A 22167-nucleotide genomic window follows, 5' to 3' on the forward strand; every position below is an offset into this window, starting at 1 on the left:
GTGTATGAAAATCATGAGAAACTCAAGAACTGACCACTCTCTCAAAAGGAAAATAAGAACTCCTTAGAGGGACACAAAGAAAGCAATCCCTTCTGGGTTCTCTGCTTTACTAAAACAACCACTCAGAGGGGACTTGTGTAGGCAGAACTTGTGAGTGGTTAAGGAATCAATGGCTCCTCCCCAAACAACAGGAATTACAGCATTGCACAGTAAGGACAATGGATCTCAGAGGGTTAGTTAACTGCTCAGCGTAAAGGCTGCTCAGCTTAAAGGACAATTCTCAATGTCACCTCCCATCCAAGACTCTCTTTTGATCCTCAGAACCTCAACCCTGTGGGGGCAGCAGGGTGGGCTGTATCAACATCTGTGCTACTGAAGAGGCTCAAAAAGTTAAGCATCCTGACAAAGTGCCAAGGTTCAGACCCAGGACCACCCACTCCACTCCGTCTCCCTTGGTACTAGCACTATTCTCTAGCGTGGCCAAACTCAGAGGGAAGTCTGCATTTTCGGGGTCTAACGGAGGAGGCAGTCACGTTTATTGAAATGACCCCAAACTCCTCAGTATTGGTCACCAGCTTACACAATGGTGATTCGCCTTAAGAAATAAAAAACAAAGTCGATGTCTATTTCCCTGAAGCCCCCACCCCCATCTTACCCGCCTAGGAAACATCGACCTCTTACCCAAATGCTGCCACGAGCTAAGGGTGCTCACGGGTGCCCGGGAGAGCTCAGCAAAGATTTGTAGTAACGGCCGCCAAGGCACCTGCCCGCCAGGGACAGTGATCCCCAGAGGTGCCCGGGCCTCGCCAGCACGCACAACGATTCCCAGGGGAGGCCCGGCTAGCCGGCCCCCCTGAGCCCTCGACTGAGCCCACCTGATGCTGCAGGATCGGATTCTGGCCCCATTCGCACTCACAGAGCGCCTCCTACGTGAGTTACCCCCAAAACTGTTTGCCTCGAGGCCCATCGTACAGACGGGCAAACTGAGGCTTGGAGAGGAAAAGCAGCTTAGCCCTTAGGTGGTGGCACCGGGCCTGGTGCCTGAGCCCTTTGACGCGGAGACTTAACACTCGGTGGAAGGGCCTGTCGAGCGCCTCCGGCCGTGGAAACCACGACCGTCAAGCTGCCGCAGGAGGTCAGCTCGAGCGGAAGGGCCACCCCGGGATGGGCCAAGGTGGGAGCTGCGGTTTCTGTGCGAGCGCCAGATGAGACACTCGGCAACCCGGCCCGCGAAGCTGCCCCACCGCCAAGGGCCGGGGCGGCCGAGGAGACCAGAAGGAGTCGGGTCCCGGAGCCCCGGCATCCGGAGAACCTGGCGCCGGGACCTCACAAACCCCGCGCCCGCGATCGCGCGCACTCACCACGGGCGGCCCGGCAGCACTCCCCGCACCTGCGCAAGACCGCGGCAAGCCCACACAACTGAGGTGCTACCACTGCCCGCGCCGGTCACGGGGGTAGGGGCGTGGCCGTCGGCGGCACCGCCCCACCCAACACGCGCGCTTTCCCGGGGCCAGGTCTCCCCCTGCGAATCCGAGCTCTTGGTACGGCCCGTCCCAGCCCCGCCCCCTTCGTCTCTCTTTGGGCTGCGGGCCCGAAGGCCAGGCACGTAGTTCCCTGCGGGGCGGGACTCCAGGCTGGGCGACTTCTCTTGCCCGGTCACTGCGGCCCCCTGGCCCGCTGCCCACCCTCTCCTGGGTCACCGCAGGGCCTTGTCTGTGCGCCGCGCCGGCTGGCCTGCTGCTGACCGCCACTCGCGTGTGTTCCCCGCTTTTTCTCCTCCGCGGCCCTCAGTTTCCCTGACCTGAGTCTGCGTGCACAGATGGTCTGGGGTCCCTCCTGCTTGACCAGGGATGGGAATGCTGGCTGCTTGGGTCGGGGCGGGAAGTGATCAAGCAGGAGCTAGGACTGGACCCACGCGGGGAGGGACAGAGGGCTCTTGGGTTTCACAGGTCTGGCTGCCTTGGTCCTTCTGCCTCCTACTGCAGTTCCTACATTATAGATGTTGATGTCCAAGAATGTCCAAACCTCTAAAGAATTTTTATAATAATTTATTTGAGCCAAACAGAGGATACCCTGGAAGCAAGATCTTAGAATGAGAAAAATGCTTCCAAGAAATGACAGTTGGTAGCTTCTTTTATGCATTTGGAATTTAAGGAGGGAATGTAAGGAAGATTACATAAAAGTGGGAGAAAGCGAGGCAGTGGGGATCTGAATACAGGGCAGTTAACAAAATTATATGCTCTCTTGAGGGTGGTCACACTTCAGAAGGAGGGATCTGAAAAGAGACATTTCAAAGGTGTGTTAACCTAGATGTACAGCAACAGTGGACAGGGCTTTGCTTAAGACGAAGATAAATACGCCTTTTACCAAAGAAGTTATATGCTTGGGGCATAACTCCCCACCATGACCTGCCCAGTTAAGAATTTATGATCAGATCACACTGAGGTCACTTTCCGTAGAATCCCCTTTTCATCCACATAGGGTTCTGAGGATCATGTGACATACCTTGTGTTCCTGAAGGATTTAGCTCAGTGCAATAATGAGTGCTCTAGAAATATAAGCCATTGACGTTATTATTTACTATTATTATTACAGGCTCTGCCTCAAATTTCTTTTGGAACAGTGGGCAACTCACTTCCTTCAAAGCCTGTTCTTTTTTGAAAACAAGACTGACCAACCAAATGATTTGAAACTGGTAAGGATACAGAGGGAATTGTTACCGTGATCCCAGTTTTAGGCTTCCGATATCCAGGAACCAGTCCCTGCAATAGGTTTGATGAATGCAGTCGCCCTCATGATGGGCGTGCCGTGTCCACCTTAGGGACTGACCGTGTAACTCCTACACCAGGTCCTCAAGAGAGCAGTGGGAAATTCATCTCTGATACTTCCTCCCACCTTTTCGACACCTTGTTGACCATCTCCCCTGGGTGTCCCAGTGAGGCTTCAAACTTTGACTCTGGATCCTTGCACCTTACTCTGTGACGCCAGAACTTATAACACTGAGTGCTCACTCTCTAATAGCATCTCTGAGGCAGGAAACAGGCAGGCATCTTCTTTTGCTTTTTCCCATTGAACCAACTGAGTCCTATGGAGTCTATCTCCAAGACTCCCCCTTCTCACCTTTCCTGCTGCCCCTGCCTATGTGTGGTGCTCAGGTCTACCTGGTTAATCTCAGCAGCTCCTGACTGCACATGTCTCCTCCAGTTTCTTCTATACTCACTGCCAGGAATATTTCCTCATATACTGCTGTGCTCACTGCCCCACTTTCCTGTCCTTTTACGCTTCCTCCTCAAAACACACTTTCACTAGCCAGCTGGAAAAAAAAAATTTGGTTGGATACACACCTCACACCTTACGCTAATATAAATTCCTGACAGATACAAGATTTAAATGATTAAAAAGAGAGTGAGAAAAAAACGAAAAGTCCTACAAGAAACCATGGTAGAATTTGTGTTGATCTCCAATGGGCCTTTCTGAGTTATGACATAAACCATAGAAGCCATAAATGAGAGAACTGAGAAATCTGCCTACATAAAAATCGAAATTTGATGTGTGGCAAAGACCTAGGCAAAGTCAAAAGACAAATGACATACTAGGAGGAAATATTTGCAATTATTAATAGTCAAAGGACTAGTTTTCCTAATAAAGCCCCTATTAATTAATAAGAAAATATCTGATTAGCATAACTCGGCAAAAGATACGAATCATCAGTTCACAGTAAAAGAAATCTGAATGGCTCTTAACCATATGAAAAGCTTCCCCACTCACACGTAAAAGAAATGCAAATTAAAACTTTGTGAGATATCAGTTTTTACCCCTGATGATGACAAAATCCGAGTTGGATGACTCAAACCGGCGGTGGAGCTGTGTGGAAATAGGCACTGATATTTATTGTTGCTACATCCATGCATGAGTATCAGCCAGCTGTAAAAAAGACAACTGAGGAAGCTTATTGCTGATACAGAACAATCTCTGAGACAACTTGAGAGAAGAAAAAAGAAAGCAAGGTGATGAACAGTAGGTGGAGCAAGCATGTACCTACTGTGTATAAATATTTGGTTGTAGGTGCATGACCTCTCTGGCAAGTAAAAAAAATAATAAAAAAGGTTGGAGTGGCCAGTTAGCTCAGTTGGTTAGAGTAGGGTGCTAATCACACCAAGGTTGCCGGTTTGATCGCTGCATGGGCCACTGTGAGCTGCGCCCTCCTCAAAAAAAAAAAAAAAAAAAAAGGTAACATTGGTTCTCTAGAGAATTGGGACCAGGAGGGAAAGAAGGCCTTACTGTGTGATCTTTGTATCTTTCACATTTTGTGCCTAATGAATGTTTTACTTATTCTGAGTCGAATACATAAATACTTTTTTAATACCCAAGTAACCTGTCATTGGCCAAAGAACCAACTATTTTACATACCTAAATAGTGACTATACACTTCATTTTTCTTAAAGCAAAATTAGACATGTGTGATGTTACAGTTTCCTGCCAGCTCCCCTCTGTTTCTTATCTTTACTGCCCAGAAAGAATCACTTCTTGCCTTGTTTAGCCCTTTTTTCTGGTCCTTATTTCCATGCCAGTAAATAAATGTTTTTGTGGCTGGCTGTTGTCTTATATTTTAGGTGTCACCTCTTGAGTCCTGCTAATGATGAGCTGGGTCATTAAAACCACAGCCCTGCCTTCCTGGCCCACACATTTCAGCATAATTATTTACATAGCTACTTTACTGCGTCTGTTAGTCATCTTTATACTTGACATAGGTCTGGGACTTTCATTTCTCTGTCCATCCACTGCTGGCAGTATCTCTTCATGCTATGAGTGTGATCAAAAAGTACAGTGAAATATTTAAATTTAAAAAAAAATTTTTAATTTAAAAATTTATTACAGTAAAAGACACGTGGCCATTAATGGGAGTTTTTCCATTGTGATCACAAAATATGGTGAATGCTGCTGCCGAGTGCCATCCAACGGAAAGGCAGGGATCTTCAATTCCGGAAGCCGTGTGTCAAACCTTAGTAACAGTATATTACAAGTTTCAACTTGTTCAGTGTTTTCAGTCGGGTGTGAGCTACGGTTGAGAGAAGGTGTGTTTTAAAGTGTGACATAAATCCTGAATCACAAACAACACATTATTAACATGAAATGAGAAAATGGTTTCATCCTCCATCATGACAATGCTCCATGTCACACATCACTTCTGGTGTGGCAATTTCTGTCAAATAAAAACTTTATGGTATGTCCTCATCCATCTTATTCACCAGATCTGGCACCGTGTGACTTCTGGCTCTTCCCCAAAGTCAAAATGACCGTGAAAGGTAAATGTTTTGAATCAATTGGACATTGAGGTAGCCACGACAGTGCAACTAAAGACACTCACGAAAGAGAACTTTCAGAACTGTTTCAGAAAGTGGCAAGAACGATGGGATAAGTGTGTTCGAAGTAAGAGAGAGTATTTTGAGGGGGATTAATGGCAATGTGTCTTTTACTGTAATATATTTTTTTATTTAAACACTCCCTGTATGTTTTGATCACACGTCATATATGATGAAGCTCTCTGCCTCCTTGCCCTTCCCTTTGCTCTGTGCCTCCACTTCTGCCTCCCAACTTCAGCTGTCTGAACCTGGACATTCTCATCACTGAATCTGATAACATTTACATTCTATCTATGAGGTCTGACAATTAAGTTCGCAAACTCATCCTAGAAAAAGCGCTCCATACCTCATTGCTGAATATCACTACAGTCACCTTCGAAGTACTCCCCCTGGGAAGCTATGCACCAATGCCAGTGCCTAGTCCACCCTTCAGAGCAATTTTGGAACTCTTTTTCAGGTATGGCTATCAGGGCTGTCATCGTATTACCCTTGATGTCGTGAATGTCATCAAAATGTCTTCCTTTCAATATTTCCTTGATCTTCGGGTAAAGAAAGAAGGCACTGGGGGCCAGATCATGTGAGTAGGGAGGGTGTTCCAATAGTTATTTGTTTACTGGCTAAAAACTCCCTCACAGACAGTGCTGTGTGAGCTGGTGCTTTGTCGTGATGTAAAAGCCATGAATTGTTGGCGACAAGTTCAGGTTGTCTAACATTTTCATGCAGCCTTTGCAGCACTTCCAAATAGTAAACTTGGTTAACTGTTTATCCAGTTGGTACAGATTCATAATGAATAATCCCTCTGATATAAAAAAAAGTTAGCAACATCATTTTGACTCTTGATTTGGACTGATGGAACTTTTTTGGTTGTGGAGAATTAGCTGACTTCCATTGTGCACTTTGATGCTTTGTTTCAGGGTCGTATTGGTACACCATGTTTCATCACCAGTGATAACACAGCCCAAAACATCGTCCTGCCTCTCCAAAAGATATTGGCAAACTTTGACTCTACTTTTGTTCATCAGTGAGCTCCTTCGGGACCATTTCTGCACGCACCTTTCTCATGCCAAGATTTGCAGTTCAGATTTTCCTAAGTGTTACTCTATCAATGTTTACTTGGTCTGCTATGCTTTTCAGTCAGTGACAATTTTGATGCACAATTCGACGAATGTTTGCAATTTTTTTGTCAGTTCTGCTCGTTACTGGCCGCCCTGACATATTCTCTCCCCTCATCAGTGACATATTCTCTCCCCTCAGAAAAACGTTTAATCCATTTGTACACTGCCATTTTCTTCATGGCACTATCCCCATAAACTTGGACTACTGTGACCCTGATTTCACTTCCACTTTTGCCAAGTTTAACAGGAAATTTAATGTTTGGTCGTTGCTCTAATTTAAGCTCAGACATTCTCGTGCCGGCACACAAAAACATGCAACAACAATAATGAATGCCACTCAGCAAGACACCGCCACATGTCGACATGAGCACAGCTGTGAGACACTGATATACCAAGGTTATGAAACCTTACGGAGCTGTTTGTACAGTGGTGCCAATGTAAACGCATGGTGGCAAGTTCGCGAACTTAATTGTCAGACCCCGTATATGTTCTTTGCTTTGTCTGTCACTTGTGCCTAAAAGCCAAATCAACAAGCAGCGTTAACATTGTTCTAACATTGTTTAGGGTGTGCACAGCCGAGCCAACCACCTCTAAGATTACAGGTCTCTTCCTGTGCAGCGGTCCTCTTCCTGGAGGTTCATTTTGTTCTGGTCTGATTGAAAAGAAACAGATCCTCAATCTCTCCATGGATTTGGTATATCAAGCTTTCTCCAGAGACCTCCTCCAGGGTCTCAGCTCCCTGCCTCCATCCAGATTAACTATTGTCAAGGATGAAGGCTGAATTCTTATCTGGGTTTCAGTTTTCAATGCAGGTACACAATCAAAGTTTGTGGAATGAATGGATCTCCTTAGTCTGGAACCCAAGAGCACTCAAAATCTGGTCCCAACCTGTTTTTCCAGCTTGACCTTCATAACTTTCCTCCACAAACTCTACACTCTAGCATAAGTGGGCAAATCCTCATACATGCTGTGTTTTGATTCCTCTGAATCATCAGGAATATTGTTCTTTTCCATGTTTATATGTGCATATCCTACCAATACTCCTACCCCCAGAAAGCTGCCCTGATCCCTCTGGAAGTGGTGGCCTAATGACTGTCCAGCCCTCCAAGGCCCAGAGTATTTCTTATTTTAAATCATGTCTCCAGAATATTTGTCACTGGTCAACTGCTGTCCCTCCAGGGCAGATCTGTAGTAGATGTCTCCTCTCTCTGTCTCTCCATGCCCAAGTCCTGCCAAATGGGGTGGGAGGGAGCTGGAGGACTGGACTACGGTCATCGTAGGACAAGGACCGTGTGGCCTGTCCAGGGCCCTGCTTTGTTGGTTTTCTGGGGCTCTCTCCAATAGATGGAAGAAGGTTCTGTCCAGGTGTAGGTGTAGGTACGTCTGCATTAAGGACTCATCAGGAAGGTGTGATCTTCTAAAGGAGAGCTGGGGGGCCACCAGGATAGTGGGCCTGTCTCTGCTGCAGACAGCTCAGTCCCACACCCACACAGCCTCCCCCTGCCCTGCCAAGTTTCTCCTGAATGTGAACAACCAGAAAACTCAGGGTACCTACAACAGACAGGAAAACTCGGGCACTGGGGGGGCCAGAAGCTGGTCCCTAAAGCAAAGCTTCTTTCCCCGGGAGAAGCTTTTAAACTTGTAGCATCCCATGAAGCTAAGGGAGGCGTTACCCTGTATCAGTACCTTTTGATCACCACGATTCCTTGAAACCTTTCCTTGTTCTATAGAACCAAACATTTCCTGAGTACTCACAACAGGCACCCACTTGTTATGAGATGGAGGGGAGGGGCTAACTACCATTTATTGAGCATTAACTAGATCCTAAGCACTGTGCTAAACATTCTATAACACACATTACGACAAATTTCTCTCAAAAGAATACACTATTATTCCCATTTGACAGATGCATAAACAGAGGCTCAGAGAGGTGAAGGGATTTGTACCAAAGTCCCCAAGACCCCACAACTATTAAGTGTTTAAATTGTGACAGGCCTGGCGCCTATCAGTGGGCTTGTCAAGCATGTCCAAAGCCTTCCCACTTAACTCCAGGCCCAGTAGCTGAACTTCCCCAGTGATGAGTCTGGCTCCCCTAGGATAACCACCCAGCCCCTGGGGTCTCTGTTCAGCTCTTACTTTGGAGTACTACCATTCCCCATGCTGGTGCAGCCTCTGCACACTTACACCCAGGACAGCCCCTTCGGCTCAGGGCTCCAGCCTCTCAGGGCTTCTGTTCCAGTCACCTTGATTCTCCCCTGCTCCCTCTGACCCCAGCTTCCTCTTTCATGGGCACACAGAGTTTGTGCCACTCCCTACCTTGAGCAGGAGCTCACTCCAAGCAGGCCTGAAAGGGGCTGATCTTCTTTTAGTAAGAAGAAAAAGAGGATCCCAGATCAGCTGGGCACTCAGAGAAGTTGGATTGACATCCCTCACAGATGCAGAGGGATGTGGTTGAGAAACTGATGTAAGCCTCTGATGTAAGCCTCCTCATTTCTCAAAAACAATTGTCATACCAGCTCTCTTGCAAGTTGTTGGAAAGGCTGCTCCAAGCCCTTTGAATTAAGCATTGCCCTGCCCTTTCCCTTGGGAGGTTTTCATGGAAGTGCAGGAGAAATGAGTTTGCAGATTTCCTGACCCCACAGAGCTGTGATGACCCTGATGCCTACAGGGCCAGGGATGGGACAGTCACTAAAGCACAGAAGCGCAGAACCTCCATCTGGAGATTAGGGGCAAATTCCGCTTCAACTGCTAACCAGATGCGTGGTCTTGGCCAAGTCTCTCTATTTCACTCCCTGAATAAGAAATCAGTTTCCTTATCAGCAAAATTGGGGGCAGGAAGAATCCTGTCCCTGTCACTTCTCCCAGGTGTTCTGAGGTTTGTGATGATGATCAAAGCATGAATGTGTGATAGCAGGGTGGAAGGCAGGTTGGCACACATGTGAGTCTTATTGTGAAAGAGGAAAGGAAGAAGGAACCTGAGGACACACCTCCCGGACCTCTAAGCCCCTGGCCAAACCTCACACTTGACCTTGTTGCTAGGAGGACCCTGAACTTCCTGAAGCTCTTTGATGAGCACTTGGTCTTGCCCCATTCTACAATTGAGGAAACTGAGGGAGAGAAATGGAACAGCCCCGTTTTGTTGGTACACTCCAAAGGCTGCCCTTTCTCCACAGATGGGATGCTTCTCTGCCCAAGCCTCTTTTACAAAGGGCCTCAGACATCCTGGTTCCCTTCTGATGTCAGGGACAGTTGGCTCATGCTGCCTGAAGCCTCCAAGCTCAGGCCTCCTATCTGGTTAAGAGCCAGGTCCTTATAAAACAGCAGAGGCCCTGGCTGCTGGATTTAATAAGCCAGATGTGTGTGACCCTGCTGGCTGCAGGGGGAGCTGGCCAGCTGGCTGCAGCTGTGGATATGCTGTCGGTAGACAGTGCTGTCAGGACTGGATAAATTGCTCCTGGAAACAGCTGAGAAAAGGATAGAGCAGAATCAGCTGGGGTGCTGGACAAGAAGTGACTGCAACCTGGGGGCTTCCAGAAGGGACCATGAAAATACAGGAGATAGGAGAGGCCTTGGATGTTTCAAAAGGTAGTCAATGAGCCACCTACATCAGAATCATCACGGGGTCTGTTAAAACTGCCAGTTCTTATCCCCAGCCCCTGGATCAGAGTCTCTGGAGGCAAGGCAGAAATTGAAATTTTAAATAAGCTTCATTCTTATCCACACTGGAATATGAGAACCATCGCCTATTGGGTTAACTTGACCAGAAGTGGGGTGGGGTGGGGGGTGTCCACAGTATGGCTCAGATGGATCCAAACAGGAAAGCAGATGAAAAGGAGGATGAAAGGTGAAGCCCAGGTGATGACTAGCTTTGTTCCCTGAGGTGCTAAAGAAATTTCCCCAGACCTTTGTCCCTGCTACCCATATACCCCGAGTTCTCTCTAACCAAGACCGAAGTTCAAAAATTATAAAGAAGTTGCCCTGAAATGAAAGAACAAACATGGTCTTTGGTAACAGCACATCAGGTTTTCAGTCTGGACGCAGCCAAGGCCCAGACAGCTGTGTGACCTTGGACGGGTCCTGTGGGCCCTTGTAACATGGTCCACAGGATTTAAAGGGTTAATGTGTGTGAAGTGACCAAGTGCACAGCGGTTCTCAGGGACCAGATTCCTTTCTCTTTCCTACTCCCCACATCCTATACCCCCCCACCACCCCCTACCCCTTTGTTCCTTTCTCTGTTATGTAACCACAGTTTAAATCCTTCCTGGGTTTGTAGGCGGGAGCTAGGATAAGCCAAAGAGCAAAAGGGAGGCTGCTGCGGTAAGGGGGGCCAAACCCGCCCTCCCTACTCCCTCTTCACATTCTTGTCCACGTGCTGCTAGGCCAGGACCTTTGCCTCTTGCCCCACTGTGAAGAGCCCTTATGTTTCTCAAATCTCCTGGCTGCTGCCTGCTGTTGCCATGGCAACCAGAACCCCTGACAACCATTGGGAAATAGCCTCTGAGGAGGAGCCTGCTTGGCCTCCATTAATGTTTAGTTCGAACAGCGCAGTACTGAGAGCATCTACTATGTGCCTACGCCCAGCAGTCGCTTAGCAGAAGTGGAAGTGGGTTAGAGCTGGTCCCTGGCCTGGAGGGTCTTCTGGCCAACTCATGTTCAAGTACGTCCTGATCTAGTTCAGTGATTCTCAAAGTGGGGTCCCCGGCCCAGAGCATCAGCATCACCAGGGAATAAGTTAGAAATGCCAAATTTCAGGCCCCTTCCCTAATCGCCTGAATCAGATACTCTGGGGGAGGAGGGCCCTGAAATCTGCTTGAACAAAAACCCTCCAGGCGATGCTCATGCAGGCTGGAGTTTAGAACCCTGGATGTACTTAAGAACCTCATCCCAAAAGATGGGTACTGTGGTTCCCATTTTACAGGTGAGGAAACTGAGTCTCTGTCCCACTCTGGTATGGTGACAAGCTGACAGTTTACCAAGGGGTTAGACTCTCAGTTCCCTCCTGGTTTGGAATTCTACCACTGCAGCACCTGTGATGAGATAGTAAGCGGGTCTTCTTCTTCTTCTCGGTCCTGCCTGGGGACACTTCGTCCCATGAAGCTAACTTACATAGCATCCAGCAGGGTCAGAGGCTGAGCTGGGATTGAGACAAGGCTTTCCAGCCTCATCCTGCACCTCTGAGCATAGTGATTGCAGGGTGAAATGAGAGCATCACAATGGAGCAGAGAAGAGCTAGGAGTCGAGTGACAACCACCTGCCCCAAATGTGCTGCTGGGCTAACATAATGCACCCCCAGCTGAGGCCATCGGCTTCCAAGCCCCTTTCTGCCCAAACCCCAATCCTGAGACATTCTCTCCTTTGTTCAATCACCTACATGCTAGGTTGGTCTCCTTCCAAGCTTCTGCCCCACAGACTCTCAGGGTCCCATCTTACACAGTGTCTTTCTGAATATCTCCCTCCCCAAATTTGGAATCACCTCTTCGGCAACTAATGGCTTCCACCCTCTTTTTGCACACATCCCGTGACTGGACACTCACTGCATTTTGGGGCATCCATTTATGAAATCTCCAACAGGTTTACATCCCTGCATAATTTCCACCTTTTACAAAGTGAGTCAATCTAATCTCCATTAACAGAGATTACAGGCTTATTTTTTTAAGTGTGATATGAAGTAAGAACATCCATTCCAATCATTTCTGATGACTCTACCACCCGATGACTCAAATAAACAAAGCAGGTAGAATACCAACCCACTACCTCAAGGACAGTAGGAACAAGACTGATGTAGGAAGAAGGACAGGAAGAGGTGGAAGAAAAGACAGCTGACTTGGAGTCACTTACTCCCTAAAAGACCCTGGCAGGAGCGTGAGAGACCTTGAGAGTAAGCTGTGCAGCGGCTGATGCGTTTTGGGTGTTCTCTCTCTCTCTCTCTCTCTCTCTCTCTCTCTCTCTCTCTCTCTCTCTCTTTTTTTTCTTTCTTCTTCTTTTCTTCCTCCCTGTGGGGCCTCTTTCAAAAAAAAGAATGTGAGATTACAAATACAATTATCCAGAAGCTTCATTTTGTTGAATGAAATCACAGATAGTGTGTAATGACAGAAAAGTTAAAACTCACTCATAGTGTTTTCAGTGATAATTTTCTTATATAGTATTGTTTTCAGCAAATGGAGACCCTGGAGCTTAACTGACTTGAACTTCATGGAAATGTGCCTCGAATCCTGGGCAAGCCATCCCCTTCTTTGGGCCTCAGTTTCTCATCTGTAAAATGAGGGTGAACCTACTCAATTTCTGAAGTTGGTTTAAGGATTAAACAAGCTGAATGAAGGGGAAAATGTTTGCTGAGATGTTATTCTATTTTCTGATTTCTAAAGATGAAGGCTTAGATTTGGGTATGAGGGAAACAGGTAGAATGATCCTAAGGCAAAGGGAAGAGGGCCAGAAGGGCATCACAGCTCAGCGTTCTGCACGTGGGAGACCTCAGCAAAAGCTCGGTGAGAGAACCCGTGAGGCGGGCGGACTATCTCTCTAGTAAAAGACAATGGAACCCCTTGTCACCAATCAATATTTTTAGTTTTCCAGATTATTTTTCACAAGATTCTCTCCAAAATGGCCCTCAATGCATTTCTGGGGAAGGGGCTTTACCCACATTTGCGCTCAAAGAGAAGTTTCACCCCAGAGGCAGCTTTCTGGGGTGTGGGAGAAACCCTTTGCTCTAGAGGGTCATGTCTCACAAGGAAGGAAACTGGATCAGGCCTCTCAAGCAGATCGATAACAGGATTATTTGAATCATTTTGGCAACATTGGCTCTGCCAAGAGGAAAACGATGATGCTGTAGCTCAAGAAATTCAAGCAACTCTGGCCTCATTCCCAGAACGTGTTTTTCAAGAGGGATTAGTGTGTTGCATGAGAAAGAAGGAGCCCTGTAAATTCCCTCCGTGACTAGGCTGCCCACCTTGCACTGGCTGTCCACGCTATTGGTTTGAAGAGGTTGTCAAGGTCAGCCACCTCTCCTTTTTTTGCAGGGGAAGGGGAACAGGACTTTATTGGGGAACAGTGTGTACTTCCGGGATTTTTCCAAGTCAAGTTGTCCTTTCAATGTTAGTTGTGAAGAGTGCAGCTCAGCTCCAGGTCCAGTTGCCGTTGTTAGTTGCAGGGGGCGCAGCCCACCATCCCTTGTGGGCATCGAGGAGTTGAACCAGCAAACTTGTGGTTGAAAGCCCACTGGGCCATGTGGGAATCGAACTGGCATCCTTCAGTGTTAGGAGCATGGAGCTCCAACCGCCTGAGCCACTGGGCCGGCCCCTGTTCTCCTTTTTTTAAAGTCTCCAGAGGACACCCTAACTCCTGGCCTAAGTCAAGTGCATTGGGGTCTCCATTTTCAGATGGCTGCTTGTACCCTCCCCAAAGAGTCTAGGCGCCTCCCAGGCTATGAGCGGCACCTCCCTCCGTCTCTGTAGGCCTGCTTGCAGACAGATGTAGTCTCTGTCCCCAGTCCTTCCCCAAGTCATCCAGAGCAGTGACTTCCAAACTTCATTAGGCAGAGGAATTCCCAGGCATTGGGCAAGGGAGCCCCTTGCAGGAGAGGCCAGGGACCAGGAATCTGTGCACATTTTCACAAGCATGTTTACCCTGCAGGTGGTCCAGGAAGCACAGAGGTGGAGAAATTAGGATGACTTTCCAGGGACTCAGCCCCATGCTCTGCAGTGGGGCCCCCACTGCCCACCCAGGCCCCCTGGACTGTACAGTAAGCAGTGCCCTTGACAGGCCAGCCCTATGCCTCCCTAGCTGTGTGGCCTTGGGCACTCCACTCCATTTCTCTCAGCCAAAAATGCCTGCCTGGCTTGCCTCCAGGGAAGAGAGAAGATGGCCATGAAGCTCTGTGTCCCATAAAGCCCTGGAAAATTACCCAGGGTTGCCAGTCCTTGGCTTGGGGACTCGGGGCTGGAAATCAGTAATGGCTGCAGGATGGGAGCAGGTGGAGTGGAAGATAGAAGAACAAGGGGCACTAAGGGGTCTAGTCCCACCACAAACTTCAAGCAGACATGGTAGCACAGAGGAAGGTCATCACGTGCAACCTCCTCATTTTACAGATGAGAAAACTCAGTCCACAGAGGTTGAAATACTTGCCCGAGGTCACACGGTAACGAATGGCAGGACTGGGACCAGACCCCTAGTCAGGACTCTTCCCACTATACCACCAGCCCTGGACACGAGTGGAGGATAGGCCCCACACCAGTTCCTTCCTTCCCCTCCCTCTGCCCGCGGACTAGAACGGGGTGGGGGGCATGGCAGAGCCCCTCCAACTACTTCACCCCCAGCTGCTCTCAGGTCTCAGTTCCATTGACCGGACTGGTACGGGCAGCCTTGTCTCTGCCCTCCTTACCCTGATGCAGGCTTCCCTCAGAGGGGCAACGAGGGGAGGGGCAGCTGGACGGCAACCACCTGGAGCTCAGCCTTTGGCCCCTACCTCTCCAACCTTCTCTGTCCCCATGCGGAGGGGGCACTCACTTGGGCAGCTGGGAGTATGGCTGTCCCTGGCAGGGCCCACCAGCTGGGGCAGGTGCTGTGCTGAGGGTCATCCTGCCTTCCCATGGCATGAGCCCCATGTGGCCTTTCACGGGTCAGAGAGGTACAGTGTGAGAGATTAGGGGTGTAGCCCAGGAAGTCTGTATCTGAGAACTGTCTCCATCCTGAGTACCCCTGCCAGCTACTGAAGGCAGCAGGCTGAGACTAGAGCGGGTCCCAAAACAGTCTCTGCCCTGGCGGAGGTCCTCATCCCTCATAAAATAGCCCAGATGCCTCATCCAGCCAAGCCCAGGCTTCCCAGGGTGCTGAGAGCAGGGCTCAGGGGAGACACAACCTCCCCAGCTTCCTGCAGCTCTCTCTTGGGGGGCTCACACCCCTGCATCAGGAGCCAGATAGTTATGACAGCTCCTGGGACCTGTTCTGGGACCTTGAACAAGTTATGCCACCTCCAAGCCTCAGTTTCTTCATATCTAAGAGAAATAATTATAATTCTCACTTCATAGGAATGACACTATGATATAGGTACTCAATCACTATTTGAATGAATGAATGAACGAAAGAATGAACAGAAAGGTGACTAGGATGGTGAGGGGTCTGGAAACCAGGCCAAATAAATCCTAGCAACCTTATTTCTTCAACATCTCCTTGCCTGAGGCAGACATGCCTAAAGGCTCCCCCCTTCTCCTACCTCCATCCATGAATGTTCCCCCACTTTGCTCTCACTGTCAGGGTGTGATCCCTTCCCAGACTTGCTGGTTGACTCCCAGCGGACCCTGTACTAGATGATTTCCTCAATGGCAAACGGCTTAAATGCCACATGACCCACTTCTGGCTAATGAAACAGGCTGGGAGGCTGCAGGGAAGGGGTTCCTGGCTCCCAAAAGGAAAACACTAGAGGAAATGACCCCTTTCTGCCTCTGGATATTGTCATGCCCCATTGCGACACCCGGATCTCGTGCAGTCATCATGTGGCCCTGAGGGGAACTGGCCTGCGGACAAAGCCAATGATGAGGACAGTGGAGCAGAGGGTTCCTGAACCACTGGTTACGCAACCCCAGCTGCCCACCCTGCCTCTGCACTTCTTTCTGCATGAGATAATGAATGTCATTCGTGAAGCCAATTCGAGGTGGGGTTTTGTTACTTGCAGCTAAATGGATTCTATCTGATCTTGTTCCCAGCCCCCACCTGCATCACCCCCTTCACCGGTCAGCAGGAGCCCCCACCCCTATGCCCAACCCTGGGCTTTGTTCTGAGGACTCCAAGATGAGCCAGGCTGTGTGCCTGCCCCGGAAAACTCATACTTCTGAAGGGAGGGACCAGCAAGCAGGTAATGAGATGGCTACACACTTGTGAACAGAGGCTGTAAGTGTCTGGAGCGGGACAGACTGTCCTGGGCAGTCTGAGAAGGGTTCTGGGAGATGGCATTCGCAGGATGCCTAGGAGTTTTACAGACAGACAAAAAAGAACATGTTCTAGGCAGAGCTATCAGGGTCCGTGAAGGTGTGTAGCTCTCTTAGAGAACATCTGGTGAAATTCAGTTAGGCCCACTGGGGAGTGGTGAGCAGGAGCTGGGAGTGTCTCACCCAGGGGTCCGTGTCTGCTGGGGAGCCAATGGAGCTTTTATGCAACATGTACATTTTGGTTCAGAAGAGCCTAGGTGTTCAGGAGAGAAGTGACAAGGATCCCCCCTGGGTAGGGGAAGTGGGGAGGAGGGGGGATCTGGTGAAAGAAGCACCCAGATTGAGCAGAACCACCCAGCTAAGGCTGCTCCTAGATTTTTGACCCACAAAAACTGAGATAAAAAAATGTTTGTTATTTTAAGTTGCTAGATGTGGGGTAACTTGTTATGCAGCAATAGATAATTAATACAAGGACCTACAGCGCCTAGATCTTATTCTTTTTCTTGTCCTTCCTAGAGTGAGGGGAGATATTATCATCATTTTGGCCCCAGGAATAGCCTCTCCCCTTACGGATGAGACTCCACCCTCCGTGCCTACTGCAGTTGCCCCTGAACATAGGTAAGGACACCTGTGGAAAACAGCCTGAAGTAGACTTAGCAAATAAAAATACAGGATGCCCAGTGAAATATGAATTTTAGATAAACAACAAATAATGTTTAGTGTACGTATATCCCGAATATTGCATGGGACATACTTATACTAAAAAATTAGTCATTATTTATCTGAAATTCAGTTTAACTGGGCGTCCTGTATTTTACCTGGCAACCCTAATACTAAGCCTCTGAAGTTACTGCTGTCTCTCCCTCCACCTGGGAGCGGCCTTTGTCCTCAGAAATCTTCTCTACGGTTAATAATGGACCCTTCCTGGGTTCTGACTCACTGCCAAACACCCTGCTAAAGCCTAAGGCCCTAAAGATTAGGGCATAATCCCTGCTCTCGGGGAGCTGCCAGGTAGGGAAGGGGGACATGCAACCAAATAAATTATAAGATTTGTAAAGTGCTGGGTATCAGGGAAGCACGCAGCTTCCAGCCACAGAAAACCGAACCAACAGCTGGCTTACATAGAGGTTTTATTTCTCCCACAAAACAAGAAGTCCCAAGTATGTCTGCTGCTGGCTTTGGCTCAGCAGTTCAGTGGTATCAGAGCCAACATTTCTGTAATTTCTTTGGCTTTTCCCTCATGGTCTCAAGGTGACTGCCATAGCTCAACCCATCATATCTGTGTTGGAGACCAAATGAAGAGTGGAAGGCAAAGATTTTCCAACCCTTCCTTCTGCAGTAGATTTATGTTCATGTCTTATTGGGCAGAACTGGATCACATGGCCACCTGTAACTGCAAGGGAGGTTGGAAAAGTAGACCATCATATTATCACAATTGGATTAGATCAATCCCAATGCACTGCTGGGGCTGGGAACATTGCTGCTCAGAAAAGAAAAAAAAAATGGAGTTCTTTCAGTGAGGAAAAAGAGGGGATGGGCATTGGGCAGGTCCAGTGTGTCTGCCATGTGATCCAACAGAGGTTCACACAAAGTGCTATGGGAAAACCAAGAATGTAGTGAGATTCTTCACCTGAGGGGTGGAAGTCAGGGAAGGCTTCATGGAGGAGGTGGCTTTTGAGCTGAGGCTTGTGGGATCCTTAGGATTTGCCAAGAGGAGAAGGGGCAAGGGAATTCCAGGCAGGGAGAACAGTGCCAACAACTGCATAGTGGCCAGGGGATGAGTGGAGATATCAGTGAGGCCAGATCCTGAAGGGCCTTGACGGCCATGCTAAGAAATGTGTGTTTTACCTAAAGAGTATTTTTCTCTCCTTATCTTACTCTGCTTCTCAGCAGCATTTATGATACCTTTGACCACCCTTCCTCTCTTGCCTCCTGCAGCGTACAACCCTCTGATGTGTCCTTCCTCTACTCCTGCTCCTCTACCTGGCCAGCCGGGGTCCTATGCTTTACGCCTCACTGAACCGTGTTCCTTTCTCCCATGACACTTGCCATAGTTGGTAAATACATATTCATTTGTGTGGCTGTTTTATTACTATCTCTCTCTCCCTGCCAGCCTGTAAGCTTATTCTGTGCATCGATCCCTGGCACATAAGAATCTGTTGAATGAACTGATGAATAAAGGGCAATGTGTGTGTGTGTGTGGGGGGGGGCATTGAAGGGGTGTGAGTTGGGGAGAGCTGTGGCTTGTATCCTTGTGTTCTAGCCATTCCATTGGCCACTAATAAGAAGCAGATAGGAATGGAGGATGAGTTGCAGAGAGGTTGGACAGGGGAGACAAGCTAGGTTGATGCTCGGGTCTTTGGTTGTGCCTCTGAGGACCCCCAACCAGAACAGGTGGGGCCCCATGAGGCAAAAAGAGATTTAATTCCAACTGGTCTCATCTCTGGGCACCTGGCTTCCTCCTTGCAAGGAGATGACGATAACACTCACCGCCCACCCATCCTGGCCTGCTGGGGCAAAGGTGGCAGAGAGAGTGACAGCACTGCTTTTGAGTAGGCCCCCCTTCCTCTGTACAAGCCTCTCTCACTGCACCTGCCGGTCCAGGGTGGGGTCTATGCTCCAGCCGTTGGCCTCAGAGACCCAGCAATTCTCAGGAAAGCCCTGAACAAGAGACCACGGACCAGGGACAGAGAAGGGTGGCATCTAGCAGCTGGGCTCGCTCCAGAGCAGTGATCCATATCCTGGACAGGTGAAGTCTGCTGCCCCCGTCCCCTACCCCCTCTCCAGAGCCCGCAGAGAAGCACAGCCTGCAAAGGATGAAATCCTGGTGCAGAGCAGTGAGGGAAGAGAGGAGGCAGGCTGGCTCTGGAGTGGTTCAGACAATAGGAAAGAGATAGAAGCCTAGTGTTTGGGAGAAATGCTGGTTCTATGGACAAGGCCCAGGTAGACTGTGATCTGTCCAAATTCTGCCTGCATTCTCAGAAAGCTAATGGTCTTCTGGACCCTACAGCTCATCAGTTTCAGACCTCCATGGTATCTCTCCTCTGCTAACCTCAGTGACAGGACTCCCCAACTCCCAAGGCAGCCAGTTTGTCCTCAGACAGGCCCCACTATGCTGCTGCCCCAGCCCTCATAGTTTGAGCCAGAGAAGCCCTCTGGAAGAGGCAGCATGAACTCTATTTTGCAGCTGAGTGACCTGGGCTGGGACCAAGGCCACACAGTGAGGCAGGCTCCTGACGCCGTGCCTGAGCTCCCTCCCTCTCCAATGCTCAGCCCTCCCTGATCAGCCCCCTCCTCCAGCAGAAGACACACACACACACTCCCCCTTACCACCACCCCCACCCCCACACTGAGGTTTGTCTATGGAGGAGCCGCAACCACCCAATGCCCTGGCTCATCTTTCCAGCCCTCCCTGTCCTGTGCTGGAAGCTGTCCCGTGGCCTTTCACAGCCACCCAAGGGGCCTTGTGGACCTTTCCCCAGGACCTTTCCCTTTGTCTGTCTGTGTCCATGTGGGCACAGCCCCTGTCCACTCTAGGGAAAAGCACTGTGGGCTCTCACTGCAGAGGAGGGGTGAGACCAGGAGGGGCCACAGACCCTCCACGGGAGCTGGGCACTGGCCACACCAGGCCTGCCCATGGGCCAGGAATTATGTTCCCAGCTGATCATGACACTCCCTGAGCCCCCTCACTGTGGTAAAATGGGCCCCGCTTGGCATTCTGCAACCTGGGTTCAATCCTCACTTACTTGTTTGACCTTTGATGATTGACCTTTGCTTCTTTGTGTCTGTTTTGCTATATGAATGTGGGTGGGATAGGAATTCCTACTTACCAGGATTGTTGCAATGATTAAATGAGTCATTCCATTTACCCAGCAAATATTTATTGAGTGCCTTCCATGCGCCAGGACAGGGAGAACCAGAACGGTTCTGGGCACTGGGATTAAGGCGCTGACCTCATGGAACTCCCACTCAGCCGGGGTGTGCTGATGGCCTGCTGAGTGCCAGGTGCAGACGTCCCAGCAACACTTGGCCATTCTCTACAGTCATTGCCCCCCCACCCCTCAGCCAACAGAGGGGAGCTGATGGAGGAAGAGCCCTGCCCAAGGTCATACGGTGGGACAGGCGGGCCCAAGGTGAAGTGTGGGTCTTTCCTTCAGGCCTCAGTGACTCCCATCAGCACTCATCTGTTAGAGGAGGCAGTTGGCAGGCCGCTGGGGACAATTAAGTCAGTCCTCACCCCTCCTCCTCTCTCACTCGGACCCAGGACTTCGCCTCTCAGGATAGGCGAAGTAGCATAGGGCCAGGCTTCCTGAGGCTGGAACTGTTACCTAACGCCAGGTGTGGGAGCTTCCCAGGGCCAGCAGCAACCTGAGCTCTAGCCTCTTTCTCCCTTTGCCACCCCCTCCCTGCCACTGCAACCTGACTCCCAGCCAGACCTTAGTTCTCAGGAAAGCTGAACCTCTCCCAGGTGCAGAAGCCACCAGGAAGGTCTGGCACCCTTGGAAAGGGCGGGGCCCAGGGCCTACAGGGAGGCCTGCTTCTTCCGTCAGGACTGGCACTGCAGCATGAAGGCTTGTCACGCGGGGCGGCCTGCGGGGTTTCAGCTCCCGCTCCCCACATAAGAACGCAGGATGTGGCTAGGCCAAAAAGGAACACCCACAGAGCCATAGGTAGGGGAGTCATACCACTATATTCTCACTGGAGGCTGGATTCACACGACGTGCGACCTGCTGTCCGCTTTTCTGCCAACCGACCGACTTGCTAGCTGCAATCCGCCTCTCTGCAATCCGCAAGCCACACTCCACTGCTTGCAGGCTCAGCCACCATCTCCTTGCTAGCCCCCCATTTTTTGCTAGCGTAGCCACAGCAGTTATATTAGTGGCCAATGGCTCACTGGTTACAGCTGATGGCCAACTAACCACAGCTGATGGCCATTTGATCACAGTCGATGGCCATTTACTACCTGAGCCAGCACCTTTCCATGTGAGGCCGAGAGCCTGGAAACTGCACTCCTGGCTCTGTCCCCACAGGGCTTGAGGCTAGATTCCACACAGACAGCTCCACTCCAAACATCCCAGAGGACTTGCTGGTCACCAAGAGGGATTGAGCCTTATTGACTGGAGAGGCCTTGGGTGGGGGCCGACACAGGCCAGGGCAGGGCTAGAGCAGTCCTCACCCTGGGAGAAAGTCTCGGCGGGGAAGGGAAGGCTGTGGGGGTTTGCCTCCCTTCCCTTTGCAGCCTCGGAAAAGGCTCTTTCCTCTCAGGACCAGAGGGACTCAAAGGGCCTTTCTAGCACAGCCGTCGGTGCCCCAGGCCAAATAAGCCTGTGGAAGGGCCTCTTCCACTAGAGACAATACTAATGGGCAGGTCCCTGCACTGTGTCGCCGGCTCCTTCAAACTTATCCACTTGCTCCCACATTGAACCCACATACGTCCACCTGCAGCTGCCCCACACGGCCACTCTCATACGCACACTCAGTGCTTCTCTGTCCATCCCGGGGGTCATCCAGGGAGGAAGACTGACGGGGGTGCTGTTACGGGACCTACTGCCCTCTTCCCCAGGCCCCAGGGAAGGTTCTGCATCCTCCTCACCTCCCTCCTTGCATCTCAGGTAAGGAGAAGGGAAACCAAATTAGTGGGATTCAGGCCAGCTGTTTTCTTAAAGGATGGGAGAGACATGGGCTCGGTGCTATGCCAGCACCACGGCCGAGATGGCAGAGAGCTTTCCTTTCCCTGGCACAGCTCTCGGGAAGTCAGGACTGAGACCA

The 22167-nt window shown here is 49.9% G+C and overlaps 1 protein-coding gene across 2 annotated transcripts in view; it reads right to left on the reverse strand.

Moving 5' to 3' along the window:
• LOC117024666 (NADPH--cytochrome P450 reductase) overlaps window positions 1-1467 on the reverse strand; it is a 62762-nt gene extending 61295 nt beyond the window's left edge. The window contains exon 1 of one of the 2 annotated variants that reach the window (XM_033110054.1): window positions 1362-1467. Coding sequence is in view for 1 of the 2 variants with exons in the window: in XM_033110052.1 (XP_032965943.1) it covers window positions 876-967 (92 nt within the window). In the remaining variant the exon portion in view is untranslated. Of the gene's footprint in view, window positions 1-875; window positions 983-1361 lie in introns of those variants that run through there. The other variant, XM_033110052.1, reaches the window with a different exon arrangement.
• Window positions 1468-22167: the final 20700 nt, after the last annotated feature.

The sequence above is a fragment of the Rhinolophus ferrumequinum genome, chromosome 7 (assembly GCF_004115265.2).
Source record: "Rhinolophus ferrumequinum isolate MPI-CBG mRhiFer1 chromosome 7, mRhiFer1_v1.p, whole genome shotgun sequence".
NCBI classification, from domain to species: Eukaryota; Metazoa; Chordata; class Mammalia; order Chiroptera; family Rhinolophidae; genus Rhinolophus; species Rhinolophus ferrumequinum.